Below are 23,649 nucleotides of genomic sequence, written 5' to 3'. Positions count from 1 at the left end.
TCCCTGGTCAGTAGAGAAAAGAGACCAGAAACACAGAAAAAAAAAATGCAGTTTATGTGCAGGGTTCAGTAATGGAGAAGTAACAGGGTCTTCAATCAGCCTCTTCTAGGGGGGCACGAGGAAGCTGAGAAGGGCTGGCTTCAAAGCAGAGCGGGTTTCAGGGGGAGGGATTGGCCCCTGGGCCCAGGTAGGAGGCTCGGCTCTCAGGGGCGCTGTAAATCGTTAAAGCTCCAGGAAGGCCGAGAGCTGGGCTTCCCAAAGCCGCTTGGACATCCAGCAGGAGTGGTGCCCCAAGTGTGGAGTCCTTCCCTAGGAGAATTGGACTGTGCTCAGCAGGGAGAAACAGCTCTTCCTTCTATCTTTGAGGAAGGAGAGCCTTGCCTGCCCTACCCTCTGGTCAGTTAGGATGAAACATCCATTCTTAACCTCCCTGCTTTCACCCAACAGCAAGAGGGTGGGTGGCTCTCAGAGGGCTGCCAGAACTCTGGGGATTTCCCTCCAAAACACAAACTGCCCAGCCTACCCAATCCTGGTAGCTCAGACCAGTTAGGACCTCCCCCCTAGTCCTGAGTCACCACAACTGTTACCTGGCCCTGGAGAATTTAACCCCTTGACTGCCAGCTCATTCTCACTCCTCTCTGGAACCAATGGCTGCATCTGCATAGGAAAACCCCAGGAAGCAGCTGGCCAACCAAGAGAACTGAGAAGGGGAGCTCTCCGGCGCTGGCTAAGGGCTTGGCTCAGCAACCCTAACCCCTGCCCTCCCCACCTTCACCTTACCAGGGACAGCTCCATGTCCAAGTCCATCAGGGTCCATTCTCGCCCTTGGTGGCTGGGGCCTAGCACCTGGGGGAAGCTCTGGGTCAGTGGTGCTTTCCCAACTACACAAACCCCACCAAGCCCCATGCCCCTGCCCTGCTGAAGGTGTACTCACATCCAGGGGCCCCGCAGGCTCCACACTTTCAGGGGGGGCCCGAAGCAGCATGGGAGGCAGAAAATTCTCTGGGCTCCGCATGCCCCTGTCCAGGCCCAGAGTTCCCCTGTGCACAGAGAACAGCTGTCGGCCTGCAGTGTTCACCCCCATTAGATTCCCAAGGATTCTGGATACATCAGGATCAAAATCTGACATCTACAAAATGGTAGGAGAGGACTCCCCACCTAGAGTATACTTAAAGAATGCCTCTGCCTCCTACCTTTGACCTGAGGTTTGGGTTATGGAGGTAGGGTCTTGGGATATATACCCTCTCTTTGCAGTTGTCAACATCAATGGTTCTTAAACTATTGTGTACTTTACAATGTTTCCATTCACCCCAATGAATTCCTTCACAATAAGTGTTCCTGGGTTCCTGAACCCTACCATAGATATGCTGATTGACCTGATGGGAATTTCTACTTTTCAGGGAACTGTGATGCAGGTACTCTTAGAGCAACTCTGGGAAATTAGTTCAGATCATAGTGCCGGACCTCCCCCTCAGCCACCAAGGAGCAGACAGGGCTGGGAAGTTAGTTAGTGGTGGTCTGTCTGGAAAAGTAGCCCACAGGGCTCACAGTCAAGAATGGACTCTTTTGCTCACCTGTCAGGTACCTCCCTGGGACCTCTTGGTTCAGGCTGTTGGGCATTCCTGGGCCCGTCAGGGCTGAAGCTCCCTTTCCCTTCCAGGATGGCCTGCACCACAGCCACAGGCAGCGGTGGGGGTGCTGTCACGCAGAAGTCACACTCGTTTGGGGCCAGGGCCAGCCCGGCCTCTCCTTCCCCCCCTGGACTGGCCGGCTCTTCTTTGAGCAGTGCCAGGCCCTTCTCCCTGCACCAGAGAAAAGCTTCAACCAGACCCTTGCACTGACTTCCCTCCATTCCCCCATAGCCATCTGGGCTGCCGGGTCATCCCCCACAGGCTCCCCAGTGGGCAGCCCTGTCTGTCTTACCTCCTGCCACCACTGGAAGGAGAAAGCCTGGTCCCATCAGGGGATGGAGAGTCTTCATGGATGTCAGAAATGATAGGGCCCCTGGCCCTGTGAGAGCTGGTGAGGCCCAAGGTGGTCTCTGGGAGGGGCTGTAAGAAGACAACTAGGCCCAGTCCTTCAAGTCACAGGAAGAGTCAGAACCCAACCAGTACCCACATGGACCAGGTCTACGGAGTAAGGTTTGAGGGGGTAGGCTCAGTCCATGTTGGGGAACCTGGGTCTTGGCCCATGGGGAGGAGAAGCTGGACTCCACCTTCTCTTCCTTTTTGGGAATGGAGGAAAAGAATAGGCTCTCCATAATCCCAGCTATGCCCTAGGGAAGGGAGGAGGAGCAAAAACCTACCGACTGGATAAAGTAGGGATCCTGAAGGAGGGCACCAGGTAGGGGGCAGGCACTGAATTTGGCTGCTGTTGGGCATGAGCTCCCCTCATCCAGCATCAGGGACCTGTGCAGGGGGGCGGGGCAGGTTCATCCCCCATGCCTCTCAGCCTGCACCTCCCTCCCTCAGGCCCCAGCAGCCAAGTCAGCAGAGCTGAGGCCTGTTGCCAGGGCATCAGTCACATGCTGGAGGCCGAAGGGGCTCCACCCAGAGATGGGGGCCCTTTGGGGGTGGAGAGGGGAGGGAGGGAGCATGGTTTCAGCCCCAGACCCTCTGTTGTTGGGATGCTTTGGAGTGAGGGGGAAGGGATTGCTGGGGGTGGTGGAACTGGGGGAGAAGGTCCTGGAACATAGGGATCTGGGAATGGGGGTACTTGGTGGTAGAGTTGGGGAGAGAGGGGGAAAGCCCTGGAGGTGGGCCCTTGGGGACATTGCCATGGAGTGAAGAAAAACAGTATTGTAGGGAAGAAGAATGAGGATTCCCAGTGAGGGGTCTACTGGAGGAGATGGAGTTCAGGCATGGAGCCTCTGACAGAGAGGCTCCTGGAAGTGAGTGTGGAAGGGGGGCGTCATCCCGGACTTTCTCACTCACAGCTTTCTCTTAGCTCCTGCGTTGCTGGGCCCTGTCTGAAGTGGCCCGAAGAGGCACTGGATCAGCTAAAGAGGAAGCAAAGGGTTAATTCATACTTCGGACCTTGCCCCAACCCAAGGCACTTCCAGGTGGATTCGCCGCCCCGGCAGAGGAGGTGGGTGTGTTCAGGAGTGGAAGAGAGAAGTGGGGTAGGGGGAGAGGAACACCTTGCCAATGACCCGGTGCTGCTGACCATGGCTCTGCCGTAAAGTCACCACCTCCCTCCATAAGATCTCGTTCTGCCTGCGGGAAGGCGTGGGGGAGGGGTGCTGAGGCACCTGAGAGTCCGCCCAGTCACCACCCCCCACAGAATGGCAGGCCTGAACCCACGACCACTCAGACGATCGTCCATCCATAGAGAATAGAGTTCCACAGTTCAGCCCATTTGTCTGGATGGAGGCACCAAGACACGAGAGAGGAAGGAGCTGTGCAGAAGAACAGCCTGGTAGCTAGTGTTCTCTCGTCCAGACTCCCCTTCCCCCCTTCCCCCCTCCTATGCCCCCTCCCCCCCGCACTGCCTGAGCTCCCGCAGCCGCGCCTCGGTGCTCTCCTGCACTCCCCGCAAAGCCTGCACCTCGCCCAGCAGCCGGCCCAAGTCCTCGGGGCGCCAGCGGCCGTCGTCGCTGCGCAGCGCAGGCACCTGTAGGTGGGAAGCACGATCGGATCAGAGTCATCTAGAACACGGCCAGCCGTCTCAACACCTCTACCGGGGGTGCTGGTTCCTGCATGCCGTACTCACCTTGCGCCGCACGCGTTCCAGTAGTTGCTCTCGGCCGCGTACGAAGCTCGGGTGCTGGAATTCGACGTGGTCGCGCTCTGGCCTCAGCAGGCCGCCCTGCTCAATGCTCACCACCTTCCGAAAACCGTCTAGGGAGTGGGGCGTGGGGGAGTGAACTGCCCCATCCCCGCGCACCAAGTCACTCACACCCAATTCCCGTCTCGCCCTAAGGACTCACACATGTTGAGTTGCCGCACAAAGCTCGCCATGTTGCTGTGTTTGAAGTATTGGGGCAGCACTTCCTTGGCGAAGCGGCTCTGGTCGCTTACGAGGAAACTGGTCCCGCTCTGCCAAGAACGCCGCCCGCCCACCCACCGTGCGGGCGGAGACGGGACGACACAGTGAGGCGTGCCCGCCCAAGGCCAGGCCCGCGCTCTGGCGCGCGCGCGCGCGCGCGCACACACACACACACACACTCACTCTCTCTCTCTCTCTCTCTCTCTCTCTCTCTCTCTCTCTCTCTCTCTCTCTCTCACTCCGCTGGGGACCGGCCACTCCTGGAGACATGGGAGGAGGCCAGAACTGCACCAGCTATGAGGCCTAGCCTGGGGCCACCACAGTGTATTCTTACCCTAGCCCAACCCAAAAATCTCTACTGGATTCTCGGAAAGGGGGAGCAAAGGCCAGGGTTTTTGGGTTCCAGCCCTGGACGGGTCCCAGACCCAAGATGTTACTTTGAGCTAGAACCATCCCCGGCCCTTCCCTCCCTCTTCTGGTCTCTGTTTTCCGATCTGTCTGCTGGGGTGGGGTGGGAACTAACTAACCTCAAAGATCCCTCAGGCTCTAGGTCTCCAGAAGGCTCCTACCTACCCTTTCCTCGGTCCGTAGGAAGTCGCCTCACCTCCATCTCACACACCCCCTCCAAGGTAAACTACCCGGGATAGCTGAATCGGGGGACCCACAGCCCTATCCCAGGCGGGGGTTGGGTGGCCGTGGATGTTCACTGACGTGGAAGGATCCCGGGGACCACTGGGGAAATCAAGGGGCCCCAGCCCTCACCGGGCTCCAGCGGATCAGATGGTCGGTCCCCGGGTCACCCACCAGCGCCCACAGCTTGCCGAGGAAGGCAGGCACGGGGCTGGGGCCCGGCTCCGTGGGCAGCGCTGCTGGCGCTTCCTGCATGGCGCAGTCTCGGCCCGGCTAAGCGCTCGGGCCCGGGCGCCGCGGGCTTGTCAAAGCCGCGGAAAGTGCTGCGTTTGCCGCCCGCCCCTCCCTACTCCGCCTCCGGGCGCCGGGTCAGGCGGGGGCCACGTGCGAACCCACGGGGCGGGGCTCAGGCCGCGGCCGCAGCAACAGCAGACAGAAAGGGAAGGCTGGGATCCGATGTGAGTGGAGGGTGCGGTGGGGACGGAGACCTGGGTTCGAGTGCCACCCTTTGTTCTTAGGGAGAAATCGCCCGTGCGCGGCCTGGTGTGGGCTGAAAAAGTCTAGAAGGTGATGGCCATGGCCTGGATAGAGAGGGCAGATAGAAGTGAAGGGGTGGGGGCGCGGAGAGGAGAAGCTGGCACCCTCCCGAAGACCTCTGAGACATTGTCTTTCCAAGGATGCGGAGTGCCCGGTCCCTGACCGCCGCAGCCGCAGCCGTAGCTTATCAGTACAAATGATCTCTCCTACGCCTACCTGGTGGGGTCCTCTGGCCTCTGCGGGTTCCCTGCTCTCCCTATTAAGAGCCAGCGCCGCCTTGCACAGGACGCAGTGTTGCTGCAGGATTTTTTTATTTCACACTCTCCCCAGAGGCGCCGCCTGAGCCTGTGTCCTGTCTCCCCACCGCCCCGCTCCCCATGCCAGGGACGCGGAGCTAGCGTAGCTTCCATAGCGAAGTGGGGTTGAAGGAGGGTGATCCCACTACGGAAATACACCCAGTGGACTCAGGACGCAGGGGCTGGTCCCGAGGCAACAGAGTCCTGAAGGAGCGGGCTAGTAGTAGGTGCACGCCTAGGCAAATGCATCCAGCATCTCAGTGGCCACATATCAGCTGGGGAGGCGGCTACGCCATCACGCCACAAGAGTGGGCAGCCAGGGATGTGGCTCCCGGGTTAGTTTGAGCGTGTAGCTGCGCAGGCGCGGACAGTGCGCGCGGAAGGCGTGCAGCACGGAAGGTCGCACGACGCAGAAGCAGTGTACTTCGCGCAGGTCCGTACAGCGCACAGCCAGCAACTCCAGCGCGGCGTCCAACTCCGCTGAGGCAGCGGCGTGCACCTCGAGCGCGCGCAAGGTTGAGGCATAGTGGCGCGCAGCAAAGCGCACCGGACCTACGGTGTCCCCAGAGAGACTGAGGCGCAGCGCAGCCACTGGCACGGCAGGCTGCAGGACCCGCGTCACGCTCTCTTCAGGCAGCGCTGGCTCCAGCTCCAGCTCCACGGCCAGTCTTGGGTGGCGGCGGCGCACTGCGGCCCAGGCTTCCTCGGGCAAGGGGGGCGCGCGTACGTCCTCGGGGCACGCGCACCGTAGGGCCAAGTGAGCGAAAGGCGCGCGGTCTGGTGCCGCTAACACCTGGAGGGCGGTGCCCGACAGGCTGGCCAGGTGCAGCCCAAGGGCGCGCAGACGCGGGCAGGCCTTCAGTAGCTCTAGCACGGAGTCTGGACTCACGCTGCCCACCAGCGTACAGTTGTTTAGGAAAAGGCTTCGGAGCTCGGGACAGCCGCGTGACGCCTGCAGCACCAGTGCGTCGTCCAGTGTGAAAGGCAAGCGCCGAAGGTCGAGGTGACGCAGCGCGTAGGAGGCCCGACAGATGGCGTGCACGGCGTCCAGGATGTCGCGGCCTGCGTCGAAGAGGGGCTTTTCTCCGTGGCAATTCAGGAGCAGGCTTCGAAGCCCTGGGGTACGACCCGCCAGTGCCGTCAGCAACTCAGTGGCCGCCCTGCGGCTCGGCTCCCTCGACGGCTCAAATTCCAGCCGTAGATTGTGAACGTGGTCCAGGCAGGCGGACAGATATGGTAGCAGCGTACCTTCTCGCTCACAGTCGTAACTTGTGGTTAGAACGGTGAAGAAAAGGCATTGGCCTCCAGAGGCCTCTGCCTGTCCCTCACCCTACTGTCCCCACTCTGCCCCCTACAGTACACCTCCCAGTCCTGATCATTCCTGGTTGCCCCAAAGTAGCCGCTGATTCTAGGGGGACCTCCCACCCTATCCCTTTAGAAGACTTAAGATGCGATACGCCTGTCACTAGTTGAAACTCTGGCAGCGAGAGCCAATGATATTTTAGGAACTGAGCTTTCTCCGAGGTCTCTACAGAGGCGTGGCATGGCTTCTGAACTGTCAGGTTCCCGTTCTGACTCAGCTACTCCTTACCTGAGTGACCTGTAGAAAGTGATTAAATCTCTGCCTCAATTTCTTATCTGTGCAATGGACATAATAATACTACCTATCTACCACATAAGGTTTTCGTGGGGATTAAATAAATTAATATACATAAGGCACTTAGAACACCAGTTAGTACATAATAGGTGGCCAATAAATGTTAGTAATGATTGTGCTTTTTAATATCCCTAACCCCCAACTCCATGGAGAAAGGGAGGAGGCAGGAGGGCGTCGGGGAGGAGGGAGAGGGAGGGGCCGCTCACCTGATGAACGTGTCGTGCCACACCGCGCTGCAGGTAGCAGCAGCAGCCCAGGCTCTGCAGACCCTGGAGGCAGTGGCACGGTCCCGCAGGGGCAGGTGGCGAAAGATAAGCGCCAGCACCTCCTCTGGCAGTTGCTCTCCAGGCTCTGTCATGACCGTGGGCGGGGTGGGAGCTCCGTGCTAACAGCAGTTCTTGCCTGGAGAGAGAAGGGCTCTCTGGGCTCAAGAAAACCAAAATGTTGAGGGGACCACCAGAACCTATGTGTAGAAATGCTTGTGGCCCAGGAATTGCTACATAATTTGCAGAACCCAGTGCAAAATGAAAATACAGGACTCTTTGCTGAAAATATTATTAATAATCTCAAGACAGTGACAGCAGAGCATTTGACCAAGGTGTTAAACTAAGCATGAGACCCTGTGCCTCTCACTGAACAGGCCTCAGAACCATGAGGTTGGCCCTGGATGCTTAAAGATTCTTTCACACTACATCCTCACTTGTTGAACAAATCTGCATTTTATGCTATACCAGAAGAAATACAGCTACGACCTATGTGCGAAGTTGATAAAGCCGAACATGTAGATTTGGAAAATGCTATCGGGTCTTTCTCCTAGTTACTAAGGTTTACCCTGGGGAAGGTGGAGGGCTGCACCGTACATGACTTGGGACAAATCGTCCTTCCCTCCCTGCCCACCCCCTCCCCAGCTCAAAGAGCTCGTCTCGCCTCTAACTGCCTCCCCATACACACACTCCCCACCCGGACTACCCAGACTAGTCTCCCAGACATCTTCCAGAACTGCTTCCTTCCCTGAACTCTAAGTTCCAGGGAAGGACTGGGCCCAAGACTCGCCTCAAGGGCCCTTGAAATGAGGGCTTCTCAGATGGCAGGGGCAGTAGAATCACCCGCACACTTGTTCACGATACAGATCCTACTGCCCACATACTAAATCAGGCTCTCTGGAAAGAGTAGGACGCAGGAATCTGAATTTTAAGAAGTGCCAGTTGACTCCACCGGTCCCAATTGAGAAACCACGTCCTAGCCTTGCCAGTCACTAGAGAGTGACGATAGGGTTAATAGGGCGAAAGCATTGGAGAATACTTTTAATTGGCAGGGACCACCAGCCAATCAGGAAGCGGGGGCGCGGGTGGGGCACTGCTGAAACGGCTCTGAGTGAAGGCTCCTTCCTTTTCTCCCCTCCCTGGGGAGAAGTCCCGGGTGCTTCCTGAGAAAGGCCGGAGGGGCGGAGAAAAGCTTCGGGCTTTGAGACCTGAGGGGCCCTGGGTTCAAGTTTCAATCCTGATCCCGGAGCAGTACAGGCTCAGGTTGGGCGATTTAGGTTCAGCAGGAATTCCGCAGACCCATCCCGGAGCGCGGCCTTTGTTGGAAAGTGTGCATCCTCTTCGAAGTTGACAATTTATTTTAGAGTGCTTGAAGGTTTTCCTACACGTTTCACACCACTTGCTAGTTTTCTGTTTTCCCATATTCTCCAGGTTAACTGTCCCTGCTGCAATTTGCGCCTCGTTACCCTTAGGGCTTCAGATACCCTCGGCCAGGCTTGAACTTGGACCCACCGGCACCCCGTTCTGAGTGTCAAGGAGTAGGAGAGGTCAGAGATCATCGAGCTCAAGCCTCCAGGCGGCACTAGAAAATTATGGTGTCCAGGGGGTGCCTCTTTGTTGATCTGTTTCCTGCCTGAGAAAGCGAGGCAGCGCTCTCCCTTGGGGTCCCCTGGGCGCGTAAGTGCCGCAAGTGCCCAAAGTCTCTTGCTGTGGGCAGTTCTTCCCGCCGTCTAACCCTGGGCGCCAGTGTCTTACCTGCTCAACGGACCAAGGGGGCTTTGCCCAGAGGCTGTGGACTGGCGCCTGAGGACAGTGGGAGGGAAGGAGTCACAGGGAACACGGGGGGCGGGACGCCCGGGCTGACAGGGCTGCTCCGGCTGGGGCGCCGCCCCTGCGCTCCGCGCACACCCGGAAGCAGCCTAGTCCAGTGGAGCAGGGCGGGCGTGGGAATCCGGGCTGGGCCCAGGCCGCCAGGTTAGTGCAGAGGATGGGTGGGCTTTCCCGGGTGCCGGCAGAAACAGAGGCGGATCCCGGCTCAGGAGCGTGGGTGCAGCGCGGTTGTCACCCGCTGCTGCCCGGGCCAGCTGCTGGCGGCGGCCTATTGGGGTGTTTCCTTGGCAGGCGAAAGAGAGCGTACGGACGTTGGCACTAGCGTTCCTCATCCCAGCTAGGGTCTTTCGGTGGCAGCGGGGGGCGGGTGGTCAAGTTCCTACTGGTGGGAAGGCGGGACGGGGCTCGTTCTGACTTTGTGAGCAGAGACCTGTTCCCGCCCTAGCCAATTGCACTTGCGAAACCGCAGCACGAGGGTGGGCGCAACTGGAGGCTGGGCAGAGGGGCAGCTGAGTAGGGGGACGCGCCAGGATGGATGCAGTTCTTGAGAGGCTCTGGCCGCGGGCCTTTGCTGTCCACCCAACCGAAGGTGGAGCTGCCCCAGGACAGTTAGGCTATATTAATGGGACCCTGCGCCTGTTTGGCCTCTGGTAGTAGGGGCCTATTTTCTTTAGTTGGTACCAGCGTGTCCCTCTCAGTCTCAGCTCAGTGAAGAGTCTCCTTGACCCAGCCCGGCCCCGCCCTCAGAGAGGCGGACTGCGGGTGGATGACGCGCGCGGGGCTTCCCGAGGAGGGGCTTCTGTAGAACGACATGCAGGAAGAGGTTCCTCAGTGGATAACTCGAGCCAAGGGTCCCCGTCCTCGTCTCAATCCTATTATCTGACCCTCCAGACCTCCAGCCCAACCTGTTTGAATTCTCCCATTTGTCCACTAGTGAGTGTGATAGAACATCCCCCCCTTCCTTCAGGTTTCCAGGGCCCGCCCGCCCTGACAGTCCTGATGGGCAGACTCTGGCCCGGTCCCAGACCTCCACCGCTGCAACTTCCACATTCATGAGGTCAGCACCCTCAAGTCAGGGGGCTAAGAAGACATGGAAGAAGAAACGTTTCAGGGCAGGTTCCCACACTTTCCTGCCCTCTGGGCCACTCCCCCTGGGCTCCTCACTTTTGTCACTTGTCTTGTACTGCTCTTGGTCCCACTTATCACCTATAGAGTCTTACCCCGTTGTTTTTTGTTTTTTTTTTTGCTTCGAATTTATGTTGCTTTTTAATACAAAGCAAATATGTCTATTTTACATAAATTAGAATGTTGCTAAATACAATGAAAATACCCGCCCCCCCCCCAATCTCCTTCTCCACTCCCTGCAGAGGTAAATACTGCTAGCTAGCTTCCTGTTAATTTACAGACTATTGCTTTGGATAAATACACAAGTATTAATATATTTTCTACCAAAAGGTTATGGGGAGGGAGGCTCAAAATGCATGTCCCCTGTGCTCATACTGAGGGTGGGACGGACCATCATCACGTCTGGGTGATGTTGGAGGGTCCCTGCCTGGCTAGTTACTGTCCCAGCTGTGGCTCTCGGGTTATGATCTGGGGGCAGATCTGAAATGCAACCTCTGTTTTGAGGTCAGGATTCCTACTCCCTAACCAACGAAGTCCAAGGGACCCTCTGGCACCCCCCCCCCCCCCCCCCCCCGCCACACACACACTGCTGAGGCTCCCTGTTCCTCATGTAAATGGATGCCAGCTGGGGCCATCCCATCTGTTCTGCCTACAGCAAAGACATCCTGGGTGCTTACAGCTGGGGCTCAGCACCCCCTCCTAGCCCACTGTATATAAAACAGACGATCAGAGATAAAGAAGTGTGACTGGTGAGGCAGGAGGTGGGGTCTTGAGCCAATGTTTCTAGGAAAAGGGTAAGATGTTGCCCCAGGGAAGGTGGGGAGGAAGAATCATGCTGCACCATCCTGCCTCATGGGAATTCCCCCCCCCCCCCCCCCCGGTCTAGGGCTAGGGTTTGGTCAGAAGATAGATGGAGGAAATACTAGCACCAAGGGGCCCTGGCTCTGTCTGGACAAGGAGGGAATCTGTAATAGAACAATTTGAGTTGTGTAAGACAAGAGCCCAGCTCCAAGGACTTTAGAACAAAAGAGGAATGATTTAGCTCACATAACTGAGAAGTTCAGGGTGCAGCTAGAGCCAGGGGCATAGTATGGTTAGGCATGCATCTCTTCATCCCTTGGCTCTGTCTCCTTCTGTGTCAGTTTTATTCTCAGCCAGGCTCTTTCCAGGCAGTGGCAAAGGAGTCCTTATCCTTCCTTCCAGCTCAGCCCCGTGGGAAGGGAAACTAATGTCTCTTTCTTATTGGTCCAGCCAGGGTTGCAGGTTGATTCTGATTCACCTGAATCCTATACCCAACTCTGAACTAATTATTTCAGGAAGGGGAGTGGAATATGAAGATTGGCCAGGCCTATTTCTCTCGCTCACACCTGGAGCTAGGGAGTGGGGTTAGCGCCCCCAACAGGCACATGGGTAGAAGAGGGAAGGCCCCAAAGTTCAGCCAGGATTGGGGGAGGGAATCTGGGCACAGGTCAACACTAACAGGTATCCTTGGAAGTGAATCCAGGAGGTATGGTAGGAATGCAGGTGAGAAAACCTAATGGGGGGGGGCGCTGTGGTCCCAAAGGGATACTCGGGGCTCAAGTTTAAGCTGAAGGCATACCAGGACATGGGTTCGGTTGGCTGTGGGGCATGGACACTGCCCAGGATAAGGATGTCTCCTATCAGCTTTGATAAGGGAGACATCCTGGCCTGAGGGCGGGGTGGGGGGTGGGGAGCAGAACTTCTCTGCCTCCACTGCAGTATAGTATCTCTCTTTTTCTGCCACTGTGACCCTGGGCTTTCTCTGAGAAGATAGTGGATGGACAGTACTCACTCCAAGTCTGGGCTGAGCTGAGCTGGGCTGGGCTGTGCAGAGACAGAAGCACAAGGGGCTGCCTGTGGGATAAACTTCCCCTTACAAGTGTGCCAGCTGGGTGGGGACAGCTGGGCCATGCAGGACTGGACACTTGTCTCCAGGGCTGGGCTGGGGTGATCTGGATGCCTGTGTCTCCAGGAGGCAAGATGGCGAGTGGGCCAAATGGGCTCGAGGAGTGGGTGGGCAGCGCATACCTGTTTGTGGAGTCCTCGCTGGATAAAGTGGTCCTGTCTGATGCCTACGCTCACCCCCAGCAGAAGGTGGCGGTGTACAGGGCTCTGCGGACTGCACTGGCAGGTGCGTGGGTGGGGGGTACTTGAAGAGGGGGGAACTTGGGCCTTTGTGGGCGGGGCCAGGGGCTGAGGCCCCACTCCTGAACTCTGTGGGCCCCTTGCTTAACCACCCTGTTAAGGAACAGATATGATGGGGTGGGGAGGAGGGGAGAGGGGTGCTTGGTTTCATAAGTCTGTCTTCTCTGTTTATGCATGTGTGCCCTTGGGTGCAGACATGTGTCCCCGTCTCTGTGTATGATCTACCTGTATGTGCACTAACGCCCCCCCCACCTGCTTGATGCCCTCTACTCACCAGACCAGCCAGCTCTCTGCTTTCTACTAATCGCCCATCTCTCTCTTTTCCTCTCTCACTGCAGCACTCCTTGCCCAAGACCCCTCCCTAGTACCTACCTTTCGGGGGAGCCCCCCTTTCCCTTCTCGGGGCAGAGGCCATAGGAAGCTGAAGCCGTTTGGGGGATCCGCTTCCTTCCCGGGCAGTGGGAGCCACAGTTGGTGGAGACTGAAGACCTGAGACCTCTCCCTCCACTGTCCTGCCGGGTGCCCACCCAGAAGGCTTGGCTGCCCTGGGCATACGCCCCTCTCTGTGCTGCAAAGCCTCTCCCTATGTCCCTTTTGCCCACCCTCATTTGAGGCTTCAACGATGGGGCTGGGGTGGCACCCATTCCGTCTTACGGTGCTCCCTGTGATAGGTTCTGGCTTTCATTTGGGGTTGTTGCTGTGTGCATGCCAGTTTTGTTTCCCAGCTGGGAGCTAGGAACAGGGAGGGAGTCTGCGTGGGCTTCACCCCACTACGGTCGCTTGGAGAACGGCCCCGCATGGGGACCGCCTGTCGCCTGACTGTCCGCCTCCGCAGAGAGTGTTGGGAGTCCGGAGATGCTGCAGATGCTCAAGATCCACCGCAGTGAACCGCAGCTGATTGTGCAGGTGCGTTTCTGCGGACGCCAGCCCTGCAGCCGCTTCCTGCGCGCTTATCGCGAGGGGGCGCTGCGCGCCGCGCTGCAAGGGTGCTTGGCAGCAGCACTCGCCCAGCATTCGGTGCCGTTGGAACTGGAGCTGCGCGCTGGCGTGGAGCGACTGGATACCTTGCTGACGGATGAAGAGCGCTGTTTGAGTTGCATCTTCGCTCAGAAGGTGCGGCTGGGCCAGGGCCAGGGCCAGGTTAGGGTGGGGCGGGGGATCCGCAGCTAACACACCTACCGACGAACCCCCACTGCCCTCCCTAGCCTGACCGGCTCCGGGACGACGAGCTCTCTGAGTTAGAGGATGCGCTCCGGAATCTGACATGCGGCTCAGGGGGCCAGGGTAGCGACGTGGAGGTCGCTCCGGTGCCCTCGCAGTCCCTGGATGCCTCTTTCTCAGACGAGAAGCCGCCGCCGCCGCCATCTGGCCAGACTTTTCTGTTCCAGGGTCAGCCCATAGGTGAGGCGCGCTCAGAGGCGCAGGCAGGGTCACTGGGAAGGTGGAGTTTGGGGAGGAGCAAGGTCTGGGCCGGGTAGTACCTGGGTGGGAATGGAGGGTACCGCTCCTGGCTTCCCGAGCTCATTCTGCTTCCCGCTCCCCCCGCAGTGAACCGGCCGCTGAGCCTGCAGGACCAACAGACGTTCGCGCGCTCAGTAGGCCTCAAGTGGCGCAAAGTGGGGCGCTCCTTGCAGCGAGGCTGTCGTGCGCTGCGGGACCCGGCGCTCGACTCACTGGCCTATGAGTACGAGCGCGACGGGCTGTACGAGCAGGCCTTCCAGCTGCTGCGGCGCTTCGTGCAGGCCGAGGGTCGCCGCGCCACGCTGCAGCGCCTGGTAGAGGCACTAGAGGAGAACGAGCTCACCAGCCTGGCAGAGGACTTGCTGGGCCTGGCGAATCCCGATGGCGGCCTGGCGTAGGTTGGGTACCAGAGAAAGGGACGAACGGCCAGTTGTCCAGCCCAGGTTTGGAGCACTTGGATGACCCTAGAGTCCCTTCTGCTGCTACTGCTGAGCTCTGTCCATCCATGGGACTCTGAGACCACACTTATAACCCCACTTAGCCGAACTGTTGGAGCTGCTGGGCAGTGTTGATTGCCTTCTTCAAGAGTTGGGCAAGCACCCACCATGCCTACTGGGGTGCCACTGGGGATTTGGCTCCAGATACTATGACACAGACAGAGTGCATGGGTGACCTGCTGCAGCAGTCTGCCCACCCCAAATGAAGGGCTTCTGGCCAGCCCTTACCTCTTCACTCACTGAACAGGTAACTGCTCATTAAGCACTTGCTGTGTCCTAGTTATCATCCTGGTGCTGTAAATACTGTGGTGAACAAGATACATGAAACTGCCTGGCCCCAGTTCATACTCAGTGTCGGACTGCAGATATTAAGCAACTGTAATAAAATATCACCTGTTTTTTGATGTGAAAAATAGGGGTTAGGCTTCTGGGGAGAGATAGGAGTGTGAATAGGGGAGACGGTGGGGGTTTGAGAGAATGGCAACATTCTTGGCATAGCCAGCCTCAGGTGAGGTCTTGGGGAATGTTAGAAGAACAGGAAGTTTGGAATGACTACATCTAGGGGTGGGTGGGTTTGTAGAGAGACCAGACCAGTTGGTGAGTATGGGAGGCAGATAGCTTGGGGACTGGTGAGCCATTTTATAGAGTTTGGATTTTATACTGAGGCCAGTGAGAAGCATTTAGAGGGTTTGGGGAGTTAAGGTTGGGAGGCTGGTGAGGAGGGAGATGGGGAGGGAGGAGGATGGAGAGAGGGGAGGGGAGGAGAGAGAGGGTCTAGGCTAGGGCCCTGGCAGCAGAGATGGAGGGAAGGGATGAACACTAGGAGCAGTTTAGGATGAAAGATAGCAGGCCTAATGACACTGGATGAGGAGTGAGAGTGAAGGAGGACCTCAGGGTTTCAGCTTTTGTCAGCTAGATGGAGGGTGGGGTTGCCTGCTGAGATGGGGGCCCTCAATCTCCAGAACAACTCTCTGCCCACCTGGGTCCCGGATCAAACCCTGTGCTCACGGCATGCTTCAGGAATCCCCTAGCTGAACCATCCCTGTCCATCCAATCTGGCCTGCAGTGGCCCAGGCCTGCAGGAGGCTATGCTGATTTGGGGCACTAGGGACCAGGGGGCCCAAGAGGTGCCTCTGGGGAAACAGACTTAAGTGCTCACTGTGAAGTTAAAGCAGAGGGGGTTGACCCCCTGTCCCGTGTCCTAGTGGATAGATGGAGAGAGGGGGCAAAGGAGGACAGAGGGAAGAGTTCCAGACTGAGTTCCAGAAGACCTGGGGCAGTGCTCTTACTTTCTGCTTATATGATGCTGGGCAAGTCACTTAACTCCCTGAAAGCACTGTCCCCACCTGGACATGAGCAATGAAAGCTGCTACCAGCGTTGTGAGAATTGAATGACCTGTCTTTGGTGTGTGTGTGTGTGTGTGTGTGTGTGTGTGCACACGCCCGCTGGAGGGTGGGGGTGAGGGAGCATAGAACCAGGAGTAGGGAGGCAGCCACGTGTCCGGGGCCATTTATAATTTATAGGTCCTGCCTGGTAGAACCAGGGCTGCTGGTGAGCTGAGGAGAGGCTCTTCCAAGATAGTCTGGGACAGTGGCCAAGTAGATGTCTAAGACGCTGGGCCTCAGGGATTTGGGACCCGCCTGCCCTGGGCTCCTGCCAGCCAAGACCCTGTCCCACTCCGAAGAGGTGGGGGTGTGGAGATTAACCAGAAAGGCTAATGTTTCTTCCTGCCCTCATGGAAAGGCAGATTTGGGGCATTTGAGCCCACACCGAGACCAGAACCCACCTTCTCAGACCTTCCCAGAGAGTTGCCTGTGGGGATTCTTCTCAGAGATTAGTCCCCACTTGGAGACAGCGCTCCCTGAGGCGCCAGGGCGGAGCTGAGCTCCAGATGTCCCGGCGCGCACAGCTGGAGGGTCACGTGGCAGCGGCCCCGGCCCCCCTTCCTGCCAACGCTGCATTTGGCCCAGGCCCGGTTCATGGCTGCCCTTGGGACCCTGCGCTGAGCCCCGGAGCCCTGGCGTCCGGGGCCGCGCCGCTCCCAAGGGACGAGAGTGAGTGTCGGGATCCCAAGGACGTGGTGGGTAGGGAGGGGTGGAAGGGATTCGGCTTCAGCGCGGGAAGGGCGGGTTGGGAATCGGGCCGAGGCTCCGAGGCTCTGAGGCTCCCGGTCCTGGGCCGGGGTTGAGGGGTGGGAATTGGCTACTAGGAGGAACTTCCAGCCCCTTCAGGGTGCCCATCCCAGTGTTGGTGGGGGTGGGGTGGGGTGCCACGGCCCGGAGAAGGAAAACGCCGGAGGACGAATGGCTGGTAGCGGAGATCCTCGGCTTTGTGGTCTCAGCCCCCTCCCCCTGGGGAGAGAGGGGCTGGGAGCCCCTACCAGCCGCTGGCTTTCGCGGCAGGGGCCCCTGACTGAGTTTCTCCGCAGGGGGCGGGGGCGTGAGCCACGCGGACATGAGGCGGAGGCTGCGCCTACGCGGGGACGCGTCGATCACGCTTCTCCTTGGCACCGCCCTCGGCCTCCTGCTCTACACACAGCGCGAGGGCGCGACCCCGACGACCAACGCACCCCGAGCGCAAGGGAAGGTAGAGGCAGCATCTACTCCGGGACTCCGAGTCTTCCAGGCACGGGACGCGGACGCAGCCCCAGCCCCAGCCCCTCTGGTCTACGAAGGGGACACACCGGAGCCGCCCACACCCACGGGACCCTTTGACTTTGGCCGCTACCTACGCGCCAAGGATCAGCGGCGCTTCCCCTTGCTCATTAATCAGCCGCACAAATGCCGAGGAGATGGCGCACCTGAAGGTGGACCCGACTTGCTCATCGCCGTCAAGTCAGTGGCGGCGGACTTCGAGCGGCGCCAGGCCGTGCGCCAGACGTGGGGTGCTGAGGGCCGTGTGCAGGGGGCGCTCGTGCGCCGCGTGTTCTTGCTGGGCGTGCCCAGGAGCACGGGCACTGACAGGGCAGACGCCGAGGGGGAGGGCACGCGAACCCACTGGCCAGCCCTGCTGCGTGCCGAAAGCCGTGCATACGCGGACATCCTGCTCTGGGCTTTTGACGACACTTTCTTCAACCTAACGCTCAAGGAGATCCACTTTCTGGCCTGGGCCTCTGCCTACTGTCCCGAGGTGCGCTTCGTTTTTAAGGGCGACGCAGATGTGTTTGTGCACGTGGGAAACCTGCTGGAGTTCCTGGCGCCGCGGGACCCGGCGCAGGACCTGCTTGCGGGTGACGTGATTGTGCAGGCTCGGCCAATCCGCGCGCGGGCTAGCAAATACTACATCCCAGAGGCTGTGTATGGCTTGCCCGCCTACCCGGCCTACGCGGGTGGTGGTGGCTTTGTGCTTTCAGGGGTTACGCTGCGTCGTCTGGCCGGCGCCTGTGCACAGGTTGAGCTTTTCCCCATTGACGACGTCTTCCTGGGCATGTGTCTACAGCGCCTTCGGCTCACACCGGAACCTCACCCTGCTTTCCGCACCTTTGGCATCCCTCGTCCTTCAGCCGCGCCGCACCTGCGCACCTTTGACCCCTGCTTTTACCGGGAGCTAGTTGTAGTGCACGGGCTCTCGGCGGCCGACATCTGGCTTATGTGGCGCCTGCTGAACGGGCCCCATGGCCCAGCCTGTGCGCGTCCTTGGCCTGCCGCTGCTGGCTCTTTCCGGTGGGACTCCTAGGTAACTTCATGGCCCCAAGATCCCCTTCATTCAGACCCAGGATAATTATTGCCGTGTATGTAATTCTCTCCCAGAGGCTGAAGAGTTCAAACTCTAGCCCCATTTCACCAGGAATTGGCCTCCACAGGGCCCCAAGGAACTAAGATTGTGCTTGGCTCCTGCTAGCCTGGAACCATTCGAACAGTAGTCCTTTGAGACAGCCAGGGCTGAGGCCATAGAGCACCAGGCTCTGCCAAAGAGGGACATGTTTGGTCCTCCTACTACCAAATAGGTTTTGGGGAGCTGGGATGGGTGGTGGTAAGAGGCTCACGTAATCTGACCCTAGTCCTTGGTTTGGAGGCCCTAGAATGCTGCAGATGCAGTTTTTTGTTTTTTTTTCTCCAAGGCTGGAGGAGGTGTGGGGGCCTGGCCTCGGTCCTCCAGGCAGGCATTTGGCTTCCCACCTGCACCTCCAAATCAGATTTTCAGCCCTGGGCAGATCTTTAAATCTTCTGAGGTCTTTCCTGAAGCCAGCCCCTCCTGGGCCCTGGTCTGGCTGGAACACCAGGGACAGAGGCACACAAGGACAGCTGAGTGCATGGTCCCACCTAGAGTCTCCCCACTGCAGAACTTTCACCCATACAACAATGCCAGTCTCCTACTAGAGGCTATGCTGCCCCACTCAGAGGAGCCAAAGAACCCAAGATAAAGCTACCAACCATAAAACTACCCATATTCTTCAACCACCCAGTTTCTCAAAAATCAACACCCCCATGTTTATTTTAGTACAAACATCCCAGCAACAGCACGTGGTAAGCTGCTGCTGAGGGCATAGGCCTTTATTGGAGGGGTATGGGCAGGGCATGAGGAAGGTTCCCCTATTCTAGGAGGATGGGAATAGTCCTGGCTGCCCCAACAGTGGGATGTAATGTGGGCTGGGGGGAGGGGGGTCCTCCGGCCAGGCCACAGTCCAAATAGGAAGACACCAGTCAGTCACAAACTTATGGGAGCGCCACACAAGCCTGGCTGTAACCCAGGAACCACTTAGGAGCCTGGGGCAGGTCCCCTGCACATTCATTGTTAAACTCTACAGGATGAGGCTGTACATGAGTTAATTACAAAAGAGTCATATTTACAAAAATATGTACACACATTTGAAAAACTCACAAAATTGTCATCTATGTATCACAAGTTGCTAGACCAAAATATTAAAAATGGGTAAAATTATACATTTCTCTTCTCAATTCTTTTCAAAAGGATTATTTTTAAAGCACATATGCTACTTTCCTTAGTAAGACCCATGTAAAGACTGAGCAGCCCAGCTTTCCTTGAGCCCCAGAGGCCTTGAACCATGAATGGGCCTGGCCAGGGGACACTGCCCAGGGTTGGGGCAAGAGAGCCAGCCCTCAGTGCAGAACAGAATGCTGAAACAACAAAAGGAGGAAGATGTCTTTGGCTAAAACTTTGGCATTAAATAAAAGAGGCAAACAGGATGGAAACATGCAGCCTGCCAGCCATGTTGGGGAAGAGTGGGGGCACAGGTGACCTTGAAGGCTGGCTCCAAGAGGGGTAGGAACAAGGCCTGGGCACATACCTAGATGGTAAAAAGTTGTGTTTCAACCAGTTGGGTGTGCCTACTGGGCCTGGTAGGGAGCGCGTGCAAGGAAGGAACAGGGAAGGGCAGGTGGGCCACGTTGGCCACAGCCAGCTCATCAAGTAACTAAAGTAGATGTAGTGCAAAAGTTGCAACCAAGTACTATGGACATGCTACCTGCTTGCCTTAAGGGTCACGTGGCAACAATGGGCCAAAGGCAGGACCTCATCCTCGTCCTCGGTGCCTGTGACCTCAGCCACAGAAAAGAATCCCAACTTTTCCCAATGTGTGTGGGGCAGGGGAGAAAGAACCCTGCCTCCTTATGTGTTAGTCGAGGTCTCCTGGGTCCAGGTATCAAGGCTCAGAGTTTGTGCTTCTCTTTGCAGTCGGTGTCCTCTGTTGGCACCAGCAAGCCGAGGACAGACAGAGGAATATCTGGGCCTCTCACTCCATGGCAGAGCACCCAGTCTGAGCCCCACCTCAGAACATCACAACAGCCCTTCAACACTGGCAGGGTGTCCAAAAAAACCCACAGGGTGGCACATGGAAGCCTGCTGAATAGGATGCGATGCACATCTCCACAGGGCAGAGGGGCATGGGCGGTGATGTCCTTAGGGGAGCTCCGCTGTTCTCAGGTGGGCACCAGGCCTGGGGGGGCCATACAGGGTCACCGAGGCAATATGGTTATTCTGCATGACCTGGTGTGAGTAGAGGACAAGGAATCAAAGGGAAGGAGAAGAAGGGATGTAGGCAGGGCAGGCAATCATCCATAAAAACCACCAGTGAGGCTAGTACTGGGGCTGTGACTGCAGAGAAAGGATTTGAAGCAGCTCCTGTGCACAGTGGATTGTTCCATGTACAAAACACCTGCACACAGGGGTGGGCTGATACCTAAACACCCCCAACTCATGTTAGAGCTCATCTCTGGCCCAGAAACTGCCTGCTCTTCATGGAATACATCAACTTCACTATACCTATTTATCCAGTCCTTCTGGAACTGCTTGGGGCCTACTGAAGTTATTTGGGTGTAGCAACCAAAAGAGAAAACAGGGACAGCCCATTCCTCTCCCAAGCCAGTGGGGCCTCTATAGACACTTACCCATAGCACATTCTTTCATATGGCATGCAAAGGTACCCAACACTCTTGTGGTGAGCCCCACTTGCCCCCTGGCGTTTCCTCTCCTACTGTATTTACATTCTCAAATATGTGGGATCGCCATCACCTCTCACCTTGTTGGATACAGATCACTGCTTTAGCCTCCATGATCCCAAATTTCCCCAACATAGTTTCTGAACCCTTATTGTTGAATGTGGGTAGGTCAGATTCTTAGCAGACAGGGTTACTGTGGAAGGATTAACTCACCCAGCAGAGCCGTTAGGCCCTCCCCAACCTTTCTCCATCACTTGCCCATCCCTGGCATGGCCACCAGCCCCTTAACCCCCAGGGCTTACCTCAAAGATCATCCGCTGAAGACCAAAGCAGAATGTGGAGCCAAATGGGTTGGTGTTGTTTGGGGAGGAGGACCTGAGGCCAGGGAAGCCAGAATTAGAGGGGCAGACAAAAGCCGAGGCCAGGCAGGGCATCCAGTCCCTTTTGGGATGGGGGCTATTGTCCACTGGTCTCTCCTGGCTTTATCTGTTTCCCACAAAAGCCCTTGAGGTCCCAAGAGTGGTGACAGGTCTTATTCAAGCTCTGAATCCTACACAGTCTAATGGTACACAGAAGGTTATTACGAAGTTAGAGTGGCGTGGCAAGAAGTTAGGAAGGAGGAGCCACATGCAGCATGGCAACTGAGTACAAAGCTGTGGGCTGCAGCCTGTGAAACTCTGATGGGAAAAAAGAGTCCAGGGAAGCCAATGAAAAGTGCTTTACTTTCTGAATAACTAGGGGTGAAAGGGTCCCTCTATCTGGAGGTAGCTGGAGGGGGGCTATCACAGGGGGCAACCTCTCTGGTACAGGTAAACATGCAGAATAGCTGGCCCTGTTGTAATGTGCAGGGTGGGAGCAGGAAATAATGTCTGTGGCAACACTAGCAACTTCTGTCATTTCTAAGCCATAGGCACTGCTAGGCTTCCCTACCCCATCTGGGCTGTGAGGAGCAGGATGGGGTCATCAGAGACAGCAGCCTCCCGCTCACCTGTGTAGGACAACAGGCTTCTCCACAGGGTGGCCCAGGAGCTCTTGGATACTGTCCCACTGCAAAAGGGATGGAGGTGGCAAGAGCTTAGCAGAGACCTAACCATGCCTGTGACCAGTGGCTGGCCCATAGGATGTGGGCCCCAGACTGCTGATGGGCTCACACCCACTTCATTTTGGGGCTACATCGGGTGGGAAAATATGAGCTCACCTTGCTGTAGGTTGTGCATGTTTCTGTCTGACCATCTGCATTTTCTGAAAAGAAACATAGGGTGGGTTGGTAGCTGGCCCAGCACACCTGTGACCCCAGCCCTAGGCGGAATCCAAACCTGGCCACCCTGTGCATTGGGGTTGGAGTACAGAGGGAAGGCAGATGGGCTATTTCAGAGTTCTTGGATGGAAGAGGGTAGTGAACCAGCAGATGGACAGCAGTCACAAGACTGACCTGGAAGCACCTGGATAATCATGTATAGGAAACTCCCCGTCAGAGATAACCAATCCCCACTCATCAATCCCATGGTCAAAGGAAAAGACCTTTAGAACCTTCAGGAGACTACAGACCAGAACAATACAGCCCCAGAACAAAGAGCCCAACCCAGAGGAGCTGAGGCTAAGGGCAAAGGCTCCATAAACCCAACCACTAGCATTTCTGTTTGGATCACGGTCTCTTCTCATCATGAGAAACTAACTCTCCAAAACACTTTCTTTACTCTGAAGATATTCACTACTTACCTTTCTTTATGGCTAGTGGGATCTTGAACTCACAGCGATGATAACTAGAGAGAGAAGTCAGATAGGTAAAGGCTGGGCCCCATGAGAGGCCTGACCCCCTGTGCATCTCAACCCTGCAACCCAGGAAAAACATAATGAATCTGTCCCCCAAAGCCCTGGCTCTGGGGTCTAAAGACCCTATCATCTTGGATAAGATACCAAGCTCTCTGAACCTATTTCCCTATTTGTAAAATGGGTACAAATGGAGAGATAAAAGGTATTGGACACTGTACCAGGAACAGAACGAACACTCAAGAAATGTTTGCTTCCCATAAAACTAAGAATTTAGGTACAAATTAGTGAGCATTCAAAGCCACAGCTCTCTTTTACTGGGAATTTTTAGTTTAAAGCTCAGTTTTGGAGGGGCAGGTACAGGTATACTCACATGTTAAAATTATAATGCCCAGGGTAATTGGTGTGTAGGACAAACTTCTTCACTTTGTGTGTATTTGCGTCAAAGAGGATATCCTGGGATAGAAAACAAGGATTTCCAAGTAGGAAAAGTTACTGAGGTTGGGAAAGGACATGTCCAACTCAGAGATGGCCACTTCATAATAGAGATGCCTCTGGACAACAGCCTTCTGCCAAACAACAGTCAAGGGAGCAGCTGAGGCAAGCAGCCTTAACTGGACATTTTCAGTAAAGGGGGGGAACCCAATCATCTGTGGGTCTCCCATTCCAAACTTGGTAGCAGCAGGCCAAGCAGGTTTGTGGGCTACAGCTGCCACTGCTTGGGAACTCAAACCTATCATGGAGATCTTGCCTAACAAGCACTCGATTAAAAACTCTTGGCTTAAAGGTCACCAAGAAGATTCAGCGACCACCTGACTTTTCAGAGGCTCAAGGCATCTAATTACTCTGAATGCCATGACCGCAAGACCCTTCTGGCTTCCATTAGGCCCTCTCTGTGAGAATCAGTGACCCTGGGAAATGAAAATCCAGCCTCTGACCAGGACTCAGACTTGGAGATGATGCTGCCTATCGAACACTTTCTCCTATTCACCACACCCTTCCCAGTTTCACACTCTGACAGCTGTTCAGGC

The 23,649-nt window shown here is 56.8% G+C and overlaps 5 protein-coding genes across 20 annotated transcripts in view; 2 read left to right on the top strand and 3 right to left on the bottom strand.

The window, feature by feature from the left end:
* Positions 1–31: 31 nt before the first annotated feature.
* Positions 32–5,713, bottom strand: HSF4 (heat shock transcription factor 4). Of its 4 annotated transcripts, none has more exons than XM_023246114.2 (14): positions 5,371–5,662; positions 4,750–5,198; positions 3,929–4,037; positions 3,712–3,839; positions 3,488–3,612; positions 3,140–3,215; positions 2,934–2,998; positions 2,306–2,408; positions 1,924–2,051; positions 1,575–1,802; positions 935–1,100; positions 781–846; positions 588–657; positions 32–309 (listed from the first exon to the last, which is right to left on the bottom strand). In XM_023246114.2, exons 2-14 carry the CDS (start codon positions 4,870–4,872, stop codon positions 158–160), a joined length of 1,539 nt encoding a protein of 512 aa, XP_023101882.2. In that variant the 5' UTR covers positions 4,873–5,198; positions 5,371–5,662; the 3' UTR covers positions 32–157. The 4 variants fall into 4 exon arrangements, 3 of the variants coding, with proteins under 3 accessions (XP_023101882.2, XP_011288414.1, XP_019675437.2); XM_011290112.4 differs by having other exon boundaries at positions 935–1,040; positions 5,371–5,646; XM_019819878.2 differs by lacking the exon at positions 4,750–5,198 and having other exon boundaries at positions 5,371–5,657.
* FBXL8 (F-box and leucine rich repeat protein 8) lies at positions 5,449–21,895 on the bottom strand. 6 transcript variants are annotated; one of them, XM_045046123.1, is made up of 4 exons: positions 21,837–21,895; positions 21,151–21,223; positions 7,314–7,509; positions 5,449–6,718 (listed from the first exon to the last, which is right to left on the bottom strand). In XM_045046123.1, the coding sequence occupies exons 3-4, from the start codon at positions 7,463–7,465 to the stop codon at positions 5,746–5,748; spliced, it is 1,125 nt and encodes a 374-aa protein (XP_044902058.1). In that variant the 5' UTR covers positions 7,466–7,509; positions 21,151–21,223; positions 21,837–21,895; the 3' UTR covers positions 5,449–5,745. The 6 variants fall into 6 exon arrangements, with proteins under 6 accessions (XP_044902058.1, XP_044902057.1, XP_044902059.1 ...); XM_045046122.1 differs by lacking the exons at positions 21,151–21,223; positions 21,837–21,895 and adding an exon at positions 13,973–14,078; XM_045046124.1 differs by lacking the exons at positions 21,151–21,223; positions 21,837–21,895 and adding an exon at positions 12,864–13,327.
* Positions 9,258–14,847, top strand: TRADD (TNFRSF1A associated via death domain). Of its 3 annotated transcripts, none has more exons than XM_003998118.4 (5): positions 9,258–9,344; positions 12,319–12,477; positions 13,327–13,604; positions 13,697–13,892; positions 14,040–14,847. In XM_003998118.4, exons 2-5 carry the CDS (start codon positions 12,327–12,329, stop codon positions 14,348–14,350), a joined length of 936 nt encoding a protein of 311 aa, XP_003998167.1. In that variant the 5' UTR covers positions 9,258–9,344; positions 12,319–12,326; the 3' UTR covers positions 14,351–14,847. The 3 variants fall into 3 exon arrangements, with proteins under 3 accessions (XP_003998167.1, XP_019675453.1, XP_019675452.1); XM_019819894.3 differs by lacking the exon at positions 9,258–9,344 and adding an exon at positions 9,353–10,257; XM_019819893.3 differs by lacking the exon at positions 9,258–9,344 and having other exon boundaries at positions 12,026–12,477.
* On the top strand, positions 16,204–19,331 carry B3GNT9 (UDP-GlcNAc:betaGal beta-1,3-N-acetylglucosaminyltransferase 9). Of its 2 annotated transcripts, none has more exons than XM_006941581.4 (2): positions 16,204–16,504; positions 16,879–19,331. In XM_006941581.4, exons 1-2 carry the CDS (start codon positions 16,342–16,344, stop codon positions 18,123–18,125), a joined length of 1,410 nt encoding a protein of 469 aa, XP_006941643.1. In that variant the 5' UTR covers positions 16,204–16,341; the 3' UTR covers positions 18,126–19,331. The 2 variants fall into 2 exon arrangements, with proteins under 2 accessions (XP_006941643.1, XP_006941644.1); XM_006941582.4 differs by having other exon boundaries at positions 16,398–16,530.
* The window catches only part of CE2H16orf70 (chromosome E2 C16orf70 homolog), a 30,584-nt gene continuing 25,815 nt past the window's right edge, over positions 18,881–23,649 (bottom strand). For all 5 annotated transcript variants that reach the window (XM_003998116.6, XM_023246122.2, XM_023246123.2 and 2 more), the window contains exons 12-17: positions 22,992–23,074; positions 22,568–22,611; positions 22,047–22,090; positions 21,837–21,895; positions 21,151–21,223; positions 18,881–20,396 (exon numbers count right to left, since the gene is read on the bottom strand). In XM_003998116.6, the coding sequence (XP_003998165.1) occupies positions 20,310–20,396; positions 21,151–21,223; positions 21,837–21,895; positions 22,047–22,090; positions 22,568–22,611; positions 22,992–23,074 (390 nt within the window). In that variant the 3' untranslated portion in view covers positions 18,881–20,309. The remainder of the gene's footprint in view (positions 20,397–21,150; positions 21,224–21,836; positions 21,896–22,046; positions 22,091–22,567; positions 22,612–22,991; positions 23,075–23,649) is intronic.

Source organism: Felis catus, chromosome E2, assembly GCF_018350175.1.
Source record: "Felis catus isolate Fca126 chromosome E2, F.catus_Fca126_mat1.0, whole genome shotgun sequence".
NCBI lineage: Eukaryota > Metazoa > Chordata > Mammalia > Carnivora > Felidae > Felis > Felis catus.
Note: the sequence above shows the minus strand (reverse complement) of the source record. Positions and strands in the feature narration are given on the sequence as shown.

What these genes read in the sequence shown, in the direction of transcription:
- FBXL8 (XM_045046123.1), bottom strand. Translation starts at nt 7,465, where the DNA reads ATGACAGAGCCTGGAGAGCAACTGCCAGAGGAGGTGCTGGCGCTTATC. An exon ending in TGGCACGACACGTTCATCAG is followed by an intron (nt 6,719 to 7,313) that starts GTGAGCGGCCCC and finishes TCTAACCACAAG; the next exon opens with TTACGACTGTGAGCGAGAAG.
- TRADD (XM_019819893.3), top strand. Translation starts at nt 12,303, where the DNA reads ATGCCTGTGTCTCCAGGAGGCAAGATGGCGAGTGGGCCAAATGGGCTC. An exon ending in TCTGCGGACTGCACTGGCAG is followed by an intron (nt 12,478 to 13,326) that starts GTGCGTGGGTGG and finishes CCGCCTCCGCAG; the next exon opens with AGAGTGTTGGGAGTCCGGAG. An exon ending in GTTCCAGGGTCAGCCCATAG is followed by an intron (nt 13,893 to 14,039) that starts GTGAGGCGCGCT and finishes CTCCCCCCGCAG; the next exon opens with TGAACCGGCCGCTGAGCCTG.
- HSF4 (XM_023246114.2), bottom strand. Translation starts at nt 4,872, where the DNA reads ATGCAGGAAGCGCCAGCAGCGCTGCCCACGGAGCCGGGCCCCAGCCCC. An exon ending in GCAGGAGCTAAGAGAAAGCT is followed by an intron (nt 2,409 to 2,933) that starts GTGAGTGAGAAA and finishes CCCCCTGCACAG; the next exon opens with GTCCCTGATGCTGGATGAGG. An exon ending in CCCAGGGAGGTACCTGACAG is followed by an intron (nt 1,101 to 1,574) that starts GTGAGCAAAAGA and finishes TGATGTATCCAG; the next exon opens with AATCCTTGGGAATCTAATGG.
- B3GNT9 (XM_006941581.4), top strand. Translation starts at nt 16,342, where the DNA reads ATGTCCCGGCGCGCACAGCTGGAGGGTCACGTGGCAGCGGCCCCGGCC. An exon ending in GCCGCTCCCAAGGGACGAGA is followed by an intron (nt 16,505 to 16,878) that starts GTGAGTGTCGGG and finishes GTTTCTCCGCAG; the next exon opens with GGGGCGGGGGCGTGAGCCAC.